This window comes from Gracilinanus agilis, chromosome 3, assembly GCF_016433145.1.
Source record: "Gracilinanus agilis isolate LMUSP501 chromosome 3, AgileGrace, whole genome shotgun sequence".
Lineage (NCBI taxonomy): Eukaryota > Metazoa > Chordata > Mammalia > Didelphimorphia > Didelphidae > Gracilinanus > Gracilinanus agilis.
The window spans coordinates 92,305,390-92,324,876 of NC_058132.1; the positions used below are offsets into that span (position 1 = coordinate 92,305,390).

Sequence of the window (19,487 nt, forward strand, 5' to 3'; positions counted from 1 at the left end):
GCCTCCCATCCTGCAGCTGCACCCCAGGGATGTCCCGGCGTGGTGTGCTCAGGAGCCCCGGGTGCCTAGGACAATGCTACGGGCCTGTTTGGATGGGACGGTGCTTGTCTTTCAATGCCCAATTTTAATGCTGCCCGCTCTGGGAAGCGGCCCCTGACCCTCCCCACGGGTAGCACCCTTTCCTCTTGGGCCCGTGGCCCACCGCAGCCGTGCTGGTGTCCGGCCCTCGCTCTCCTCTGCCTCCTGGCCACAAGGCCCGCGGCTCACACACCCAAGACCCAAGCTGCATTTGGAAGACGTTTATTTCGGGAAGATCCAAAGTGGAGAGAGAGAGCAGACCCCGAACCCCCCCAAGCCTGCCCGGTTCCTCTCGTCCTCACTGATTCTCTCCTCACACAAATCTCGCTCCCCGCTCACAGTGGTCCCTGACGCTCCTCACCTGCCCACTCCTGCCCTCGGGCTGGGGGCAGATGCAGTGTAAATCCTGGCCTTCCTGCCCCCGGGGCACTGAGCTGGCACGGAGCCCTTTGCCCACTGGTCCCAGGGGCAGCTCTGCGGAAGGCACTGCTCAGAGCGGGAAGATTCTACCTGGACTAGCTGACTTAATCCTGCAGATTAATTTTCCCCACATTCTTGAGTTTCCTGGCAACTTAACTGTCCCAAGGCCGGCCTTTAGGCACTGTGGGCATCAGCTCGCCTCTCTCGGGGTCCCCAGGAAGCCTCCCGCACTGGCTGCACCCCTGGTACCTCTGGGCCACGAGGGGGACAGGTGGTAGTGGAGGACGGGGAAGGAACAATGGGACGTCTCCCAGCCCTCTCTCTGGTCCTTTGGAGCCCCAAATGATGGGAGGATGGAGGAAGGAGATCAGCCAGGGCCCTCCCGAGGTGGCTCTACGAGAACAGCGGGGAGAAGAGATTCCTCTCTTGGGAGTCCTGACTGTTTAGGGGTGAAAACTGGAACCTGGCTACGGATAGACTAGGTAAAGAATCAAATAAATAAATCCAGAGTCCCTACCCTAGACCTGAAAGGACAGGAAGGTTTCCTGTAGTAGCAGCTTCTCCACCCACCACCCTTGTCCCTTGGGGGCTGGGCTCAGGGGGCCTGGTCTCAGGAGCCACATCCGACCGGATTTTATTGTTTTTGGGGGCGCGGTACAGCCAGGCTGGGCCTCACTGGGGGGAGGGCTTGGGGCCAGGCCCATCCCCAGCACTAGAGTGTATAGGAGATTTTCTCGGGATGCAGGGGTGCCCGGATGTCCAGCTTGCGGCTCTTGCTGTCCTTGTCCACGATCTCCAGCCGAAGCTTGGGTGGCCGCTTCTCTGACTGGGGGGAGGCATGCTCAGGTGTCTTCAGGAGCTGCTTGTCCGAGTCCTCCACGGTGATTCTTAGGGTGCAGCCCCCTGGAAGCAGGTCCTGCTCATACGCAGCAGCCAGCTGGTTCACGACTCGGCGTTCCACCTGCAGAGGCATTATTCATTCATACATCTCCATCCCTGGTCTGACCCCAGCCTGGGTGGCCCCCGGTGCCTCAGGGAACCACACTTTCAGTTAAACAAAGTGCTCCCCTGGAAGACCGGCAGCCTCCACATAACACCTTCCGCTGACGAGGGAACTGGGGCTCGGAGGACCAAGTGGCTTGTTCAAGACTAGTAAAGGGTGGGGATGAGATTGCAGTTCTGGTCTGCAGGCCTTCAGACATCCAGGAGATTTTGGAGCACCCGTATCTCTCCCAACAGGCAGACTAAGAACCCGGGAGGATCAGGGGCTACAGAGAGCTGCTCCTCTTCTGGGTGTCGGATGCCTCCCGTGGGCCGGAGGCTGATGCTCCTCCATTCCTACCTCCGTAGGAGAGAGCTCAAGAGCCCCAATTTGACTCCAATCCTTGGTTCTACCATCTCTTTCCCTAACACCTGTGGGTCAGGCCCTATCACCTGGATGAACAGGGAGTCACCAGCCTCACAGAACCATCTGTTGAAGGGAGGAAGATTTCTGAGCTAAGCTGGAAGGAGCACTCACATGGAGGGCGTCACATCTTCTCCAATACGGAAGACCTCACCTCATGTCGGATGGAACGGGCGCCATAATGAACGTTGTAACCATCGACCAATACATCTGCCACCTCTCGGTCCCAAAGCAGTGTGATGTCGTGCCTCTGCTTGGCCTGTGAAAGACAAGGACAAAAAGATGGGGCCCCAACAAGGGAATAAGAACCTCACTGACCAGAGTCTTTCTCCCCCTAGCTTTTTGTTCATTTGAATAGTATACTTGTGTCCTATTTGTTTCTATCTAAAACTTGAGGGCTCCTGAGAGTGGGAGCCCTTGGGTTGACCCCACAATTTTGAAAAAGACTCTCAAGAAGCAAGAAAAGCCTGGGCTCGGGAGCCATCCCATCTCCCTCTAATTCCTATGAGCCGGCCCCTCCTCAAGAATGACTTCCCCCACCAACCCCACTCTTACTCTCTTTGCCCAGAAGGTCAGCTCCTTGTTGACCAGTTGGATAAGCTCTGAATGACAGAAGGGAAGGAAATAGACAATCTCATTGATCCGGCCTAGAAACTCATCCCTCCGGAAATGGGCCTGGGAAAGAGATGGGAGAGTTTAGCTGAGGTTGTAGGGAGGAGACGAGGCCGGGGATTCACCTGTGGCTTTGCTTGATACCTTTAGGATTGGCCGGATCACATTCTCTTTGAAGTTTTTTGAAATGGTGATCTTGTCACTCAGCTGGACATCCCCTGTGGGAAAGGGAAGAAACTGTTCACTCTATTCTGAGCAGTCCCAGGGATACTCTGGGAACCAAAGGGTCAGGGCGCCCCATGTGATGCAAGGAATGGAAAAGGTTCTTCCCAAGTCCCTGGTCAATAGGCCAAGCCTTGGTTATGGGGGAGGAGAGCACAGGGTGTTGATCCTGTCTGAGACACTTCCTTGCTTCTGGCCTTTGTACCCATCTGATGCCTACTTCCTGCGCCTGGAGCCCTTCCCAGAGAGACAGAGTTTGTTTTCTAATAGTCCTGTACAATCTCTGATTTTGTCCTGTCCTTCAATGACCACAGGCAATTACTTGAAGAAATGTTTGTCTCGGGACACCCTTTTGTTTCTGTTGATTATATTTCAGTCTCTCCCTTAAACCAGGGACTCCTGAGGACAGGCCATGCCTCTCCTCACTCCCTTCCCAGCAGTCACTCCTCTTAGACTGGGTGCCCGAGTTAACCAGAGGCATCAGTAATCTTTTTTTTTTTTTTTTTTTTTTTTTTTTAATGACTCTTACTTTCTGTCTTCAAAATAACTCTAAAACAGAAGGGCTCAGTAAATGGGGTTAAATAATTGTCCAGGGTCACATGGCTAGCCAGAACTGAACCTAGGTCCTCCTGATTCCAGGTCTGGCTCTCAATCCACTAAAGCACCCAGTGGCCCCAGGCATCAATAATCTTAAGGAATAGCAATCCTTTAAATGTGGACACCGAGCTTTCCAGGAGCCATGCTCTTTGGGTCCCTCCATGATGCCTAGAATAATACTGTGCAAATGCTTGCTAACGCACTCCCTCAGGAGCCAGGACCCAGGGAGAGGAAGACCCCGCTTCCCTGCACGCTGCCCGCAGCCCCATGCTGCCGAGGCCCAGCCCATACCGAGATTCTCAGCAATCCTATTTCGGCTCATCTCCAGGGCTTCTTGGCGCAGCTGCAAGGCATGCTGGGCTATCTCCTCACTGGCCACATTGGATGTCATGATGAAGATGGCGTCCTTGCAGTCAATGGTCTTCCCTTTCCCATCTGTTAGGCGGCCCTGTGGCAGAAAGCCCCACCCCAAATGGCACAGGTGAGGGAGAGCCTTCAAAGCAGAGCAGGAAACTCATTCCTGACTCTTTCCACTGAGACTTATTTTAGTCTCTTAATACTCACTTCTGTTGGAAAGCCTTCTCAGCTTAATTCCCCTTAGGGAAGACCACTGCAATCCCTTTAGACACTCCACAGTTCTTATGGATGGACAGACACCCGTTTGGCTCCTTTTCCGAAGTACTCATTATTATTTTTAAACCCTTACCTTCCATCTTAAAATCAATCCTGTGTGTTGCTTCCAATACAGGAAGAGTGGTAAGGGCTAGGTAGTGGGGATGAAGTGATTTGCCCACGGTCATAACAGCTACGATGTGTCTGAGGCCAGATTTGCACTCAGGACCTCCTGTCTTTAGGCTTTACTATGTGCCAGGCACTCTGGCTGCTCCATGTTTCTCTCTCTGTTCAGACCTCCTAAAGTTGGTACTTGCCTAAGGTTGGGAGAGGGAGCTCAACTTCTTCCTCAGAAGAGGGGCACCCCACTCAGACTACAGGCTCCCCCAGAGGAGCAGCTATGTCTCCATCAAGTGGACAGAACTAATTATGAGCATTACAAATCAAATCACTGGCATTTGGCATTCGGGTCATTACAGAATCACAGAAAACGACAGTAAAGCCCCGTTATCTGGCAGTAATCTCAGCCGCCAGAACCTTAGAGGGAAAACAGAAAGGCTCTGTCTCTCGGTCTTCACTGGAGGAGAAAAGCTCGGGAGCCCCCAGCACCAGGGCCCTCTCCCACAGCCCACTGCCTCACAAGGAGAGTACAACAAGGTTACTGATCTGACAAGCCTGCTTACTTGGCTTCCCCGACAACCTTCAGTTATTATTAGGTTACAAAGAAAGTAAGACGAAGGAAGCGGACAGCAAATGCTGACAAGGGATGGATGACAGAGAAGGAAGGGGCTGAATACAAGTTTCAGTGGGCTCCTGGTGGGTCGGGAGAAGAGGGAAAGAGCCCTCCTTCAGTCTTTAGACTTGGGGCATATATGGTGGAATAGGGTAGGGGCTAAGGAGGGATCCAGAAATTAGTTCTCAGGAAATTGAAGGTAAAAGAGACCAACTTGAGCTGTGGAAGAGAAGGCTGCATGGAAGGGGTGGCACCCAAATTTGGTTTTAAAGGAAAGATCGGGGGTGGGGAGAGACATTGCAATCAAGACATGAGGAAATTTCAGTCATTAGACTTGGGGCACTGGTGTTATCTAGCCCTGACTTCTGGCTCCTGAGGTCCAGCTAAGGTCTGGCCTTGTTCAGGAAGAATTTAATTTTCCCCATAATCCAGCCAGGAAGGAGCTCTCTTTTCCCAGGATGTTCCAGTGTAACCTCAAACTCAACTCATCTGATGTCGAATTTACTCTATTCCCATCTCAACCCATCTCCTCCCAATGCTTTGTCAGTCTTAATGATGCCAGCATCCTTCCACTAATCCAGGCATCCCTGAGCCTTGGAGGCTTCTTTGATTTTTCCCTCTCCTAATCCCTGTATGCACTTACTGTTGGCAGACTCAGTTTTACCTCTCCACAGTCTTTGCCACTTGTCCTGCCCTCTCCGGGATCGTGGTGCTACTGTGCTCATTCAGGCCCTCATTTCTGTTCAATCAGTTAAAAAGTACTAAGTGTGCAATTGGCTAGGCACCACACACAGCTATCAAAAATGGAAAAATTCCAATTCAAAAGAGGGAGATGAGGACATATTTAAGTATATACCAAATATAGTTAAATAAAAGGAAAGTAGTTAAATACAGGGGAAAAGGCTTTCTGTATTAGATGGTGTTTGAGTTGCACTTAGAAGGAAGAGGGGGCTTCTCTGAGGTGGAGGTGAGGAGGGAACATGCCATTCTTTCCCTTCAGCCTTCTCACCCTGGAAAACATGCCTGCCCCTTTGTCTTCTTCCCATTCATTGATCAAGTTTCTCTTAAAGCCTCCATTTTGAGGACATGTCCAGACCAGCCATCTTTACTCCCTTCCAGCTCCCCTGGTGACTCCTGCCTTCTTCAGCAAGCTTTCTCCCATCATCACAGACTGGTTTCCAGCTCCCTTTTAGATGTAGTCTTCCTCCCATTAGTGTAAATTCCTGAGGATGGGGACTATCTTTCCTTTTGCTTAGATTCCCAGCTTAATAAATACTTGCTGATTTGACTTCAAAGCAGGTGGATGGCTAGTGCCAAGGCAGGAGCTTGGAAATAGAACAATCATGTTTGAGGAACAGAGGCCAGTTTGACTGAAGAGCGCCGAAGAGGTAGTAATGGACATAGAGAGGCTGAGATTTCCTTGTGGGTCTCCGTGGGTCAGGACTAGAAGACTCTAGTCTTCCTTTCCTCCAGTCTGAGGACTGAGCAATCTTCCTTGGGCACAGATCAAACCATATCACTTCCTTTTTCCCCTACTGATTACAGGCTAACATACAAATGGAGTCCTTCCACCTAACATTCCAGGAGCTCTACAACTTGGCTTTAGCTTTCCCTTCTGGTCTCATTTCCCAACACTGCCCTTCGTACCCTCTGCAGTCTGGCTGTTGCCTGTCTTCTTCCTTTTTCGGTGCATTCACACAAACATGGCATGCTTTTATTTCCCTCACGTCTTGATTGTAATGTCTCCACACCAATCTTTCTTTAACTCGAGTGCTACCCACCTCCATGCAACTTTCTCTTTCACAGCTTAAGTGGGTCTCTTATACATTTAATTTCCTGGGAGCTATTTTCTGGATCCCTCCTCAGCCCCTATCCTGTTCCACCTTTTATTGTTCATTATGTTACCTTTCTCCTTCACTCCCAATGTAAGCTCCTACAGAGCAAGAGCTGTGCATTTCTTCATCTTTGTACTCTGAAGGACACAACTAATATTTCATGCATGCTAGGTACTTAAGCAATGTTTCTTGGATTGAATTGAGCTCAATTCTGGGTACTGAGGGCCTGGCTACACAGACTCACGGAAAGTCAGATGGTCTTCAACCTAACCTTGGCCCTGCCACTGAATGGAGAAGATCTGGGACAAGGTCTTTTCTCAAGTCTCAGATTTTTCCTTTGCAAAATAAAGAAGTGGGTTTAGACAGTCTAAGATGTCTTCTAACTCTGGTATCATATATTCTAGAGGCCTTCTCACCTCTGATATTCTATGTTCTATAGTCTAAGGGCCTTTGTAGGAGTGAAATTCTTGGCTTCCAACTGTCCTATCCAGTGGTATTCTCGTTAATTGACATCCTACTGTGACACCTCATGGTAATCCTGGGCTAATGGGAGGGAAAACTGGAAAAGCTTGAAGAAAGGCCTGGCAATATAGTCTGAGTCTGTTGTCTAGGAAGTTTAGGGAGAAGCTCATTACCAGGTTGGCTGTAGGTGGGAAAGCTAATTGGCCAAAATCATCCTTAGATGCTGACTACTAAGATGTGAAGGGAATCCTCCTTCTTCCCCCAGATTCATGAAATATTGAGGTATACATTCTATGCTCTATGTCACTTCCTGGGCTAACATTCTCTGGTACTCCTGGGCTTAGCTGGAACATTTGATTCCATTCAGAGGGGCCTTCTGCCATCTGCACTATGCCTTAGAGCTTTCACAGGGAATGGGGGTGGGGGTAGGTTTGGAGAAAGTCAAATAAAGAGGTGACAAGATGCTGGCCTGCCTTATTTCACTTTGGTGAATGGAAAATTCGTGGTACTTTGCAGTCCTTGCTGTATTTCACTTTGGTGAATGGAAAATTCATGGTACTTTGCAGCCCTTGCTGTAGTACCTTGCAGCCCAAAAGAAAAACATTTGGAAATATAAATGCTTAAGAGCCTTGAGGTAAGAGTGAGAAGATCTTAGTTCTAGTCTTGGCCTTGCCATTAGCTATATCACCTGTAGGAAGTCTTTTTTTTCTTGCTGGGGAACATTTTTCTTCCTTCGTAAATTGGTGGGATTCATTGGTCTCAATGATCTCTTATAGGTTTTTAGATATTCTGTCATCCATGCCTATCAGAAATGAGGCATCCAAACCAAAAGTGATCTGGAAATGGGCAGGCAGGGAGATAACACTGGTGAGGTCTTCTTTCTTTCTCTTCTTCTGGTGTCTGTGTGGCCCAGGGCAGGGAGGTAGTATGGTGATGCTGAATGAGTCCTGGCCTTTGAGTCAGGCTCTGATTCTTGAAATCTAGGCTCTATTAGGGCAACCCTGGGCAGCTCATTCTTCAAAAAAGTTTGAATTTCTTTTCTAAGCCTCATTCTAGCCTACAAGGAGGACCTGATTTCTGATACAAAAATGAAAGAAGCAATTATTCTAGCTTAGAATTTATGATAGAGAAGGCAAAGAAAGCTGAGCACAACTGGATATGTACCTTAGATTTTTCGGGTTCAGAGAAAGAATAAGAAGGATCCTGTGGCCTAAAGATGGATGAAAGACTTGCAATAATGAAATTCTAAAGACAAAGGGATCATTCCAAAGAGGAAGATTAGGGGAGTTGTCTAAAGAGACTGATGAGGACACACAGGGAACTCTGACAAATTGAGAATTCTAAAAGGCATGGATAGAAGATGGAATTAAGAGTAGTTAATGAAGAATGAATACAAAAGAGTGGCACAATCCCCATAAAAATAATGTAAGAATAACAAAAAGAGCTTTAAAAAACTATGCTGGAGGGGCAGCTGGGTAGCTCAGTGGATTGAGAGTCAGGCCTAGAGACGGGAGGTCCTAGGTTCAAATCCGGCCTCAGACACTTCCCAGCTGTGTGACCCTGGGCAAGTCACTTGACCCCCATTGCCCACCCTTACCACTCTTCTACCTAGGAGCCAATACACAAAGGTTAAGGGTTTACAAATGTAAAAAAAAAAACAAAAAAAAACAAAAAAAAAACTATGCTGGAGAGAAGAAGAAAACCAAAAAAGAGATAGGACCAATGCATGGGTAAGGGGCAGAACTATGAGACTCTTACTTCTGGTCTTTTGGCCAGAAAGAATATGATGAGAAAGCATGTAATTTCCCTGGATGCCATTAAGGTCACCATGTATGAACAAACTCTATTCCCAGGAAAATAACAGTGGGCCATTCATATCACGTTTTACTTGCTCCTGACAACTATCCTGTGAGCTAAGTACCACAGGCACTGCTGTCCCTATTTTAGAGATAAGGAGTAGCAATTGGACTGGTGTCTTCCTACTTAAGCACACATTCTGCTCTACAGGTAAATGCTATTGCTGAGCATTATTGGAGAGGTTTTTGAAAGATTATGGAGAACAGGGCAGTTGTAGGAACAGAGAAGACAAACTTATCAGTCTTCAAAAAAGGGAATAAAATGAACCACACAGGCCAGGGAGCTTGACTCCAATATCTGGAAGACATCTAGAGTTAAAGGGATGATCTGTGAGCATTTAAGAAGAGAAATGATGATTGATGGCTTCGACAAGAAGAGATTTTCATACCAAACTAATCTCATTCCTTTCCTTTCTGGGCCATGGTGCTGAATTGGTGGGTCAGGGTATGCCACAGATGCAGGATGGTACACAGGAATCCTATGAGTCAGCAAAGAACCTCAGAGACTCTTAAGCCAGTCTTGCAGGAAGGAGGGGGGGAATATGCTAGATGATATGACAAGCTGACTGGACCCAGGGATTTGGAACTTGGAGGGAAAAGCCTCTAGGTGAAGTGCCCCAGGAATGGGTTCAAGTACATAAAAAGTTGTCCTTTGAAAGAGGGACAAGGATTATTTTGTTTGGTACCAGACTGCACAACTTGGAACAATGCATAAAAGTTGCAGAAGAGCAGATTTAGGTTGGACTCAGGAGAATCTTCCTAATAATGAGAGCTATCCAAACGTAAAAAGTGATATGTTGGGAGCTGGTGGGAGGTGCCTTTCTGCAGGTTTTCCTCCAGAGGCTGAATTATGGTATGCCAAAGATATCATGCAGGGGCTTTCTGTTAAAATTTAAGTTCCACTATAGGTCTCTCTCAGCCCTGAAATGGTGGCATAATTTCAATTCCCTGAGCCTTAGTTTCCTTATCTGTATAATGGGGATAGTTATTCTTGTGTTTACTCTTGCAAAGGCTGCTGTGGAAAATGCACTTTGTTAGTCCTACAGAAATAGGAGTTAATGTTATTACTGACTGGCTGGTCTGAATTAGGCCAGCCACCCTCAAAAGCCTTGCACCGGAGGGAAGAGATCTATCTATGTGCTCCAAACTCTCTGCAGAAGCCCCCTTGTTGCCCAGTGAGGTCACACCCCTCTGGCTCTGGCTGGAGCAATAACCAAGTAGCAATTTCATTTTAAGAGCTTGGTAGAGCAGCAGACAGAGCCTGCCACTGTGCCGAGCAGGGAGGGGGCGCAGGTGCTGTGTGACGGCTCCAAGGGGTGACGTTCACCATTCCTAATGTTCCTGTAGCAGCTGACATGGGAACCTTTGCAAAGACTCATTTTCTTGGGCAATAAAAAAAACCACCCAAACAAACAGCTCAGGCCCCATCCGTCCCAGTCCCGAGGGCTGTCTGCCTACCCAGCCGAGGACACAAATCCTGGGTGGGGGCTGGCGATGAGCACTGAGGTTATTGGCCTGTCAAACCTGCGCTGCAGGAATTGATTTCACATTGAGCTGCTGGGCGGGTGATCTATGCAAGAAACAATTGCGATATTAATCCTTAAAGGGAGGGGAGGGGTGGGGGTGGCTCTATGAAAAAGGTTTCTTAGTAGCTCTGGGTCAGGCTCTTTCTCTGCCAGGCCCATTTCTGCCTGGTACTCCAGGCCCCAAAAAGAGCCTTGGAGAACTGCTCCTATTTTGTAGGACTTGGCCATTACAGATGCTGTACATTGACGTCGCAGTGGATAAAAGGTGATGAATCTGGATTTAGGAGATGGGTATGAATGCCAGTTCTGCCATCTAAATCTGTTGAAAGGTCATATATTGAGGGCTTCAGAGAGACTTCAGAGTCTAATCTTTCATTTTACAGATGAGGAAACTGAGGCCACTGACAAAAGATCAGTGACTCATCGAAGGGTCATGCAGGTGGGTTAGGATCAGAGGCTGGATGTGAGCTAGAGCTGGTGCTCTTTCCACTAGACCATGATGTCTCCTTCAAAGGGGGGGCCTGCTGGGGGATGGAGTGTGTATGTGGGGGGTCCCCAAGAATAGTGCGTGTGCGTGTGCGTGTGTGTGTGTGTGTGTGTGTGTGTGTGTGTGTGTGTGCGCGCGCGCACATGTGCGTGTGTCTTACAAGGCCAGGGAAACAGCCTGAGGGAGCTAGCTACCAGGGAAGGCTGGGAGGAGTTCTATGTGCCGACACTAATTGTATTTCACACGAAGAACACTAATTGGCTAATTGCATTTCAGCCACCAGCTGTTGGAGCGGCCTCTTTCTTCGCAGCTGCCTTTGCCCAGCTCTAGTCTTTTCTCTGGAGGGCTGGAGAGGGGGCTGCAGGCAGACTCCTTGCCTGACCTGTGGCCTGGCCTCCTGGGTAAGGGATATGCTGAGTGAGGGGAGGGTGCAGCCGGGTGGACATCAAGAGGCATGGCTGGGAGAGCCCCGGGAAGGCAGAGCTTCATTTAGAATGTCACAAACCAGTGAGAGGCGAGGCCAGCTCCAGCTTGTCTCCTGGGGTAGTGGGAAGGGGAAAGAGACCTGGGCATGATCTCCACTGTGCCGCTCACTACAGCGACCATGAGAGCATCCTTTCCCTCCTTAGTCCTCTGTAAGATAAGGCTAACAACTCTGCCAGGCTCAGAGTTCTGAGGAGATAATTTACAGGAAAGGGCTTGGAAGGAACCTGGAAGGACCTCTGAGACCACGAGCCCAAACCTACCCTAGAACAACGATCCCTTCCACAGGACTCCCAGGAAGGAATCACGGAGGCTGATCTCGGTGCAGTGAGCAAGCTCTGCCCCTGCTGGGAATGGCTTGTGGGGCTGGATGGTGTGATGGCAGGCAGTTGGTTTCAGAGAACAATGTTATGAAAAACACTCACTGAATATAGTTTTACCCCCTCAGAGTAAGCTTTGGTGAGGTACCACAATGTGGAAGAGCACCAGACTCAGGGCCGGAGGACCCAGGCTCCAAGCACCGGGATGCTGTTTACTAGCTCTGAGACCCCTGGCCAGGCCCTGAGCAAGCCTGCGTCACTGTTCATCCTCTGTAAGACAGAGACGATCATTCCTTCTTTCCCTCATGGGATAGCATTTTGTAAACTGCTCAGCATCACAATGTATTCCTGATGCTTCTGAAAAGCCACTGGGGAGGGCAGGGTAGTAGGAGGGTCACCTTGTACAGAGGCCAGAGCCCCAGGAGTCTGGGAATTCCACCACCGGCCAGGCTACTGACACTGAAGAGCGGGTTTCCTACTCACTCATCTTGTGTGTCTTAAATCAGGCCCAAAAAGACACAGAAAGAGGGGAAGTGATTAGATAATCATGGTGGTAACAAAGTCCCAGGTTTCTGTCCTGGCTTGGCTTCTCATGTCCTTGCCATCCTGGGAGTTTCTTAGGCCACTCTTTCCCATCCTCTAGCTTAAATACGCACATCTTGTTGATTCTCCTTTCTTACAACCTCTTATACACATTTCCTTCTCTCTACTTCCCCCCAAAACCCCCAGGTCAGGCCCTTGTTGCCTCTCCTGGGACCCCTGCCAAAGGCTCCCTTGCCCCGCACCTTTCCAATCCATCCATCTCACTATTCCTAAAGCTTAGAGCTGACCAAGTGCTTTCCTGATCAGGAAGCTTCGCTGGCTCCCTATTCCTGCTAGGGAAAGATACAGACCCTTCTTTTTGGCACCGAAAACCTCTCACAACAGGGTTCTCTGGCACAGCAGGCCTCCAAGCCCTGTTTAGAATGAGGCATAAGAATCATTTTGCCCTAAGAATTCAATGAGGCTACTTCATTGTGGGCCAGGGTAGAGCAGGCCTGAGCTGTTCATGAGAACAAGCATGACCTGGACTGCTAGGTGTTAAAGGCAGATAACAATGAGCTGTTCCCTCTTCATCTCTGAGGTGCTTCACTGGGCTTCAACATTAGCTTGAAGGAGCTCCCTCCCACCCTTGGGTGCATGAGCTCGGGGCTCTCCCATTCAACATTTCTTCCCCCCAACACCCTTCCCACCTCATCAAACAGCTGCAGCATGATGGTGAGGACGTCAGGATGGGCTTTGTCCACCTCATCAAAGAGTACCACAGCATTGGGGCATTGCTTTAGCTTTTTGGTCAGCTGGCCCCCTTCCTCATGGCCGATGTAGCCAGGCGGGGAGCCTATGAACTTGGCTACCTGGTGGGGAGAGAAACCCGAGACAGTTACCACTGGGCACCACAGATGACAGCTTCAAACACAATGTTTGGGGGGGATGTTTGCAACACTTTGTCCCCAAAGCAAAGGGGAATGGGGCCTGGAGTCCAACAGTGGCCCAAACCAGAAAATCTATCAGAAATGATAGCCAGCACATAAGATGCACGTCACCCTCTCCCCCCTAAACCTGGAACTACAGACCCAGCTTCCCACCAAAGAGTGGTTTTTCCCAATCTCTCAAATACAGCTGAGTTACCACAGTTGCTAAGTCATATGGCAACTTTCAGGCCTTTGGAAGTTCAGAATGAATCTGATGTTTGGCATTCTCCAGTCCTGGGGAGTGGAGAAAGGCATGTGAACCTTCCTGATTTTTCCGTGTTCCCCTCCTTCCCATCGGATGAACATTCCCACTCACCTCGTGCCTCTCCTGGAATTCAGACATGTCCAGCCGAATGAAGCCCTGTACAGAAACCAGAGACCAGAGAGAGGTGCTTAGGCAGAGAAGGCAGAAGAGGGTCTTCCTCTAACTGCTGGGTCTCCCAAGCCCTGCCCCAACCCATGGTACTTAGTCCTTCACCTTCCCACCCCCCATCATTACAATCAACTCTCATTCTCATGTTGGATCCAGTGAACAGACTCATCCCTACCTATTTGGACTAGAACATCTCTTCCCTCCTAAATTTTGCTCAAAACCAAGCTATTTCAGGCCATTTCCCCTAGGTCTCACCATAAATTCCCTTCAGATGAGATGCTTTCTGAAAGTAGTGATTGGGTCTCATCATTACTCAGAACAAGGGCTCCTTGTGGGCCAGAGCTGCATTCCACCCTTGGGCTTGGAGTGGAGGCTGGGGCCTGTTAAAGCCTCAGACACCCTCTTCCTCCTACTCAGGTGTTCACACACACTCCTGCACATAGGATAGGATGCTTGGGTCTGTCTGTAGACCTTAGGAATCGGGGAGGGAGGGTTGTGGAGAAATATCTGGATCAACTGCTCCAACCTATAGCTATGAATCTTTTTAAAAAATTATTCATTTTTAAATATTTTTCTAATATATGGTTATATGATTAATTTTCTTTCCCTCCCCTCTTACAGAGCTGAAGAGCAATCCCACTGGGTTGTAATGTTATCACTTGATATCTATTTTCCATATTATTCATTTTTCTATAGCTATGAATTAAAATAAAACAAAACAAACCCTTTACCTTCTCTCTTAGAATGGACACTGTGCATTGGTCCTAAGGCAGAAGAGTGGTAAGGACCACTTAACCAGGGGGTTAAGTGACTTGTCCAGGGTCACTGAGGTGTCTGAGGCTAGATTTGTCCCCAGGACCTCATGCCTTTAGGCTTGGCTCTCAATCCACTGAGTTGTAACCCCCCCCCCCCCCCCGGTATTTTATCTAGAGAAAAAAATGGGAACACAGGGACTTGAATAGGGATAATTTGGCCAAAGTGGTTTTGGCACCAAGATACCTGGGTTCAAATTTCAGTGTTTAAACTTTACTAGCTATGTGACCAAATCCCTTAAGCTCTCTGAGCTTCAAGTTCCTCTCTGCAAAATGGAGATAACAGAATTCACTACACTACTGAATTCACAGAGTTGTGCAGAATGTGCTTTGTAAACACTAAAGCTTTATAAGCATGAAGTTACTACCTCTAGTGGCTGGGCTGGTAAGAAATTGCTTCACTAGAGAACCTAACGTCTCATTTTATTACTCTTCCAAATCAGAGAGGATCCCTGGACCCAAACACAAAGATCAGGAGACTAGGGAAGCAGGGTTTGGGTATTTGAAGACTTGAGGTCTTTATGACTCTGTCCAAGTCACTTTTCCCTTATGACACTCAGTTTCTTCTCCTAGAAAATGAAAACACTGAGCTTGGTGATATTTCAGGTCCTTTTATGCTCTTGTAACCTAATTCTAGTATATTATAAAGAGTTGTAGTTCTGGAGTTAGAGGGCCTGGGTTCAAATCCCACCTCTGATGTTGACTCTCCCTGGGCTTTAGTTCCTTCATCTGTAAGGGAATGGACAAGATGGCCTGCCTCTGGAGTGGCTTTTAATTTTAGATCTATGATCTTATTATTTTTGCCCTAAGGCTACTGGATGATTCTAATGGAGAAAGTCACAAAACTGAGTGACCATCATCCATTATAAATTTGTGCTATATGACCACAGCTGGGTCCCAACAGCTGCTTTCCAATCTAGACTTATCTTTCTCTGACTGTACCACACATCTGGACAGCTAGGTGGCACAGTGTGACTAGAGTGTCAGGCCTGCAATCAGGAAGATCTGAGTCAAAATTGGACTCCGATATTAGTGTGACCCTGTGAAAGTCATTTCACTTTGCTTGCCTCAATTTCCTCATCTGTAAAATGAGCCAGAAAAAGACATGGCAAACCATTCTAGTATATTTGTCAATAAAACTCCAAATGATGTTACAGAGTTGGACATGCTTGAAACAACTGAACAATAATAATCACACACCTCAAAACTTTTAATAGTTTTTTGCTGCTCAGATTCTGGCTTTGCATCCAATCATTTCTATTCCCCACAGATTACCTGCCAACCTCAAAGATTAAGCACAATCTCGTAGATGCCCTGGGTTTTAGGTCTTGCTCATGCTGATCCCCATGTCTGGCTCTGTCCTTTCCTATCTTTGGAATCTCTACTCATCCTAGAAAGGCCAAGTCAAATGCTACTTCTTCCTAGAGGTCTTGCCTTAATTTTCTCAGAAGGTTTCTGTGAACTTATCTTGGGAGAAAGGAGAGAGGAAAATGGGGAGGGGTAGATGGGGCCAGAAGGCTCTGGATAATGCCCGAGAGCCTTTAAAGAAAGAGCTGAATTCTAATTTTACTCCTTGCTCAGCCCAATGGTCAGATTTTCCAAAGAGCATGATAATAAATGTTTGTTCAGGTTAAGGGACATGAGTTCCTTTGGAGCAGAATCTTATGCTGACTGGCTGAGAGAGGTAACAGCAGTTGATTTGGCTAGAGGACTTAAAAAAATTTAATTAAAAAAATTAATTAATTCACTTACATGTAGAAACAGTATTTGACAATTGTTTGTAACACTTTAGGATTCCTTCCCTCTTTCCCCCTCCCCACGATGAAGCAGTAAATAGTCTGGTACAGGTTATATCAGTACTTTCATGTAATATGTATTTCCATATTGCTCATGTCTTGATAAAAGATACATATCACACAAACAATAACAAATTCATGAAGGAAATATAGTGGAAGATGGCATGCCTTGGTCTGCCTCAGACTCCAGAGGTTCCTTCGTTGGCTGTGGATGGCATTTAGTCCCTTGTGGTGTCTTGGAGACTTGCTTTGCTGACAATGGTTTATAGTACTTCATTGCTGATGATCATATGATATTTCTGTTACAGTATATACTGTTCTCCTGGATCTGCTCGCTTCACTTTGCATCAGTTCATATAAAGACTTGGATTTTAATCCTGTCTTTCTGATGGCCTTATAGAGAACCATAGACTCTCATAGCTATAAAAGAACCTGAGGGCATCTGCTTCAGCTTCTGCCTTCTATCTCGTTTCAACAAGCGGTCATTTAGCCTCTTTTTAAAACCTCCATAAATAAGGAACTTACGATCATTTTTCTCATAGTGGATGTCCTTCAACTGCTCCTCGTGTGCCTTCTTCCAGAGGCAGCCCCTCGATGCTTGGCTGTGGTTCTCCAGGCTAAATAGCCCCAGCGCCTCCCACAGACCGGCACCTGACTGGGCCTCCAGACTCATCTGGTTTCCCTCTCTACTGGACCTGCTCCAGCTGGACAATGCCCTGGTGAGGTTTATTCTCTTGGAGAAGAACATTCACTCTCAGCCACGACGCCTCAGAGAGGCGGCACAGAGGCACCCCACACATGGGAGAGGGCCTCCTGCACATAAGCACTGATATTAGGATAACTGCCTCAGTCTTCCCACTTCAGTAGTGGGCCTCTCGACCACTTGGTAGAAGTATTACAGAGAACTAAAGAGTCACAGAAGTGAGGGGAGATATAACCTCCCCTTAATGTTGGCTAGCCATAAGTTTTCTCCATTTTTGCGAAGAGAAAATCAAGTCCCAGAGAGCAGAAAGTGCCTGGCCAAGGTCACACTGGAATAAGTGGGAAAGCTGGCATTGGAGTTAAGGCTCTTTTTTTTTAAAACCCTTACCTTCTGTCTTAAAATCATTACTAAGTATAGATAAGCTAGGCAATGGGGATTAAGTGACTTGTCCAGGATCACCCAGTTAGGAAGTCTGTGAGGCCAGCTGAGGTTCTTTTGACCTCTAGCCCAGGGCTCTTTCCACCAAAGGAGAGGAAGTCACTTAGGAGACAGGTGTATGCCGCCTCTACTAATAGCTAGCATTTATAGTGTGCATTTAAGGTTGGCAAAGCACTTTACATAGATCAATCCATCAAAATTTTTTTTTTATTAAGCATCTACTATATGCCAGGTACTACAACTTAGGAAGGGGCAGGTGTTATTAATAATCTCATTTTACATATAAGGAAACAGAGGCAAAAGGCAGTGGAGTCCCTTGTCTGGTAAATGTCTAGCCAGGCAGGGCTCAGTCCAGATCTTTGTGACTCCAGGCCTGGCGATCTCCTGGCCTCTGCCAAGCAGAGGGGCAGCAGAGTGTCCTGAGCCTGTGCTAGAAACCTCAAGTGTTACATTCAGAGGAGTCCTCAGTATTCAGAGTGGGAAAGGACCAAAGAGATCATCTAGTCCCAATGACTCACTTTACAGATGAGCAAATTGAGGCCCTGAGTCACATAGTTAATAATAGCAGAATCAGGACTGGAATCCAGGTGCTTCAACACCCTTGCTTCTCCTCAAAAAGAAAAGCAGTGCTGAGGATTTTAAAAAGAAATCATAGTAAACCACGGCCAGCTCTGCTAGACTTCTTGTCCCTCTAGACAACACTATGAAATGGGGACCATTGTGCTGTGGGGGTTTAAAGTGGCCCTTGATAAAGATACACACAGGGTTACAAGTCCCTAGGCCTGGATTCCAGCTAGGGTTGTCATGGATATAGCCACAGTCACGTGACCTAAACGGAACGACTTCTCTCTCTGCCTCAGTTTCCCTATCTGTAAAATGGAGCTAACCCAATATACCTGGCCTACTTGACAAGACTGTGCACTGTGCATATTATGATTATTCTCTGGAGGAGGCATGCTCTAAAGGGAAGCATTTGGACCCTCTTCCATGACATCCAATGAGGGCATGATTCCTGCTGCCTCCAGAAACATTCTAATAGGGAAAATTTCTTTTCCCATCAGCCTTTTAACAAACTCTGCTCTGTGTCAGCAAATCTGTAGCTATTTTGATTCCCGGTACTGCATGTATGAAGACGTATGAAGACAGACCAGATAAGATTATAATTTGTAATTAAATATTAACCTTTCTGACAGTATTAAAATGAAACGACCAAGAATCCTTCATTCCTAATCAGTTGGTTCCTGCCTCTAACTGCATCTCCCCTAATAGTCTGCCTAGTTTATGACCCTTTCCCGAGTGCTAATTGTTGGAATTGCTGCCAACCTGATTAATTGTCTTTCAGCAAGCTATCTGTGCAGACTATCATATTAACATGACACATAGTGCCTGCTGCCACGTGGTCTACTCTGGGATATGCTGAGGTGGGGAGAACTGGAGAGCTGGAGATTGTGGGGGGTAGAGAGAAAGAGAGAAGAAAGGGTGCTGGGAGTGGGATTCTGTCCTTGGCTTAGCTCCTCTCTGAGAAAGGGGACTGGCAGAATGGCAGGGTGGGGCCCTGGGCCCTGAGGGGTCAATGCTCTGGGCCGCTCATCTTTAGGGGCCACTGGGTATGAGGTGCATGAGGTGCTGTGGTCACAGAAGCATGTGTGGAACCTGAACTGGGATGGCTGAAGACAATGAGGAAAAGTGAGTAGAAAGAATGTTGGACTTGAGGCAGGAGGCCAAGGTTTAAGTGGCTTCACTTCTTTAACCAGTTTGCTCATCTGTAATATTTGTGTTATCCACCTCACAAAGATGTTAGGAAAATACTCTGTAAATCTTTAAGTACTGTAATAATGTGGGTTACTATTTATTTGAAAAGTAGGTTCAAGAGCTTGATACAGGTGTGCTAGGCTGTGAATGAGATCTAATTCAATCTGTACTGAAAGAGGACTGTCCACTACAACCTCCCTCACAAGAGGTCAGTCAAATGCCCTGTTGGTGGAGCTGTGAAATGGCCCAATCACCCTGCCTTCTCTCTGAGATTATCTCTAATTTATTTTGTCTATAGCTTGTTTATACATAATTGTTTTCATTTTGTTGCCCTCATTATAAGTTTTCTGAGAGCTCTCTTTTATCTTTTGTTATATTCCTAGCTTAGTTAAACACAGTGATATGCACATGGTAGGCACTTAGTAAATGTTTGCTGACTTGGAAAGCAGTTTGG

The 19,487-nt window shown here is 47.5% G+C and overlaps 1 protein-coding gene across 3 annotated transcripts in view; it reads right to left on the reverse strand.

Annotated features, from left to right (window-relative positions):
• Positions 1–284: 284 nt before the first annotated feature.
• CLPB (caseinolytic mitochondrial matrix peptidase chaperone subunit B) overlaps positions 285–19,487 on the reverse strand; it is a 201,286-nt gene continuing 182,083 nt past the window's right edge. For all 3 annotated transcript variants that reach the window (XM_044668108.1, XM_044668109.1, XM_044668110.1), the window contains 7 exons: positions 13,476–13,520; positions 12,881–13,042; positions 3,626–3,782; positions 2,660–2,733; positions 2,459–2,578; positions 2,058–2,162; positions 285–1,459 (listed from right to left, as the gene is read on the reverse strand). In XM_044668108.1, the coding sequence (XP_044524043.1) occupies positions 1,211–1,459; positions 2,058–2,162; positions 2,459–2,578; positions 2,660–2,733; positions 3,626–3,782; positions 12,881–13,042; positions 13,476–13,520 (912 nt within the window). In that variant the 3' untranslated portion in view covers positions 285–1,210. The remainder of the gene's footprint in view (positions 1,460–2,057; positions 2,163–2,458; positions 2,579–2,659; positions 2,734–3,625; positions 3,783–12,880; positions 13,043–13,475; positions 13,521–19,487) is intronic.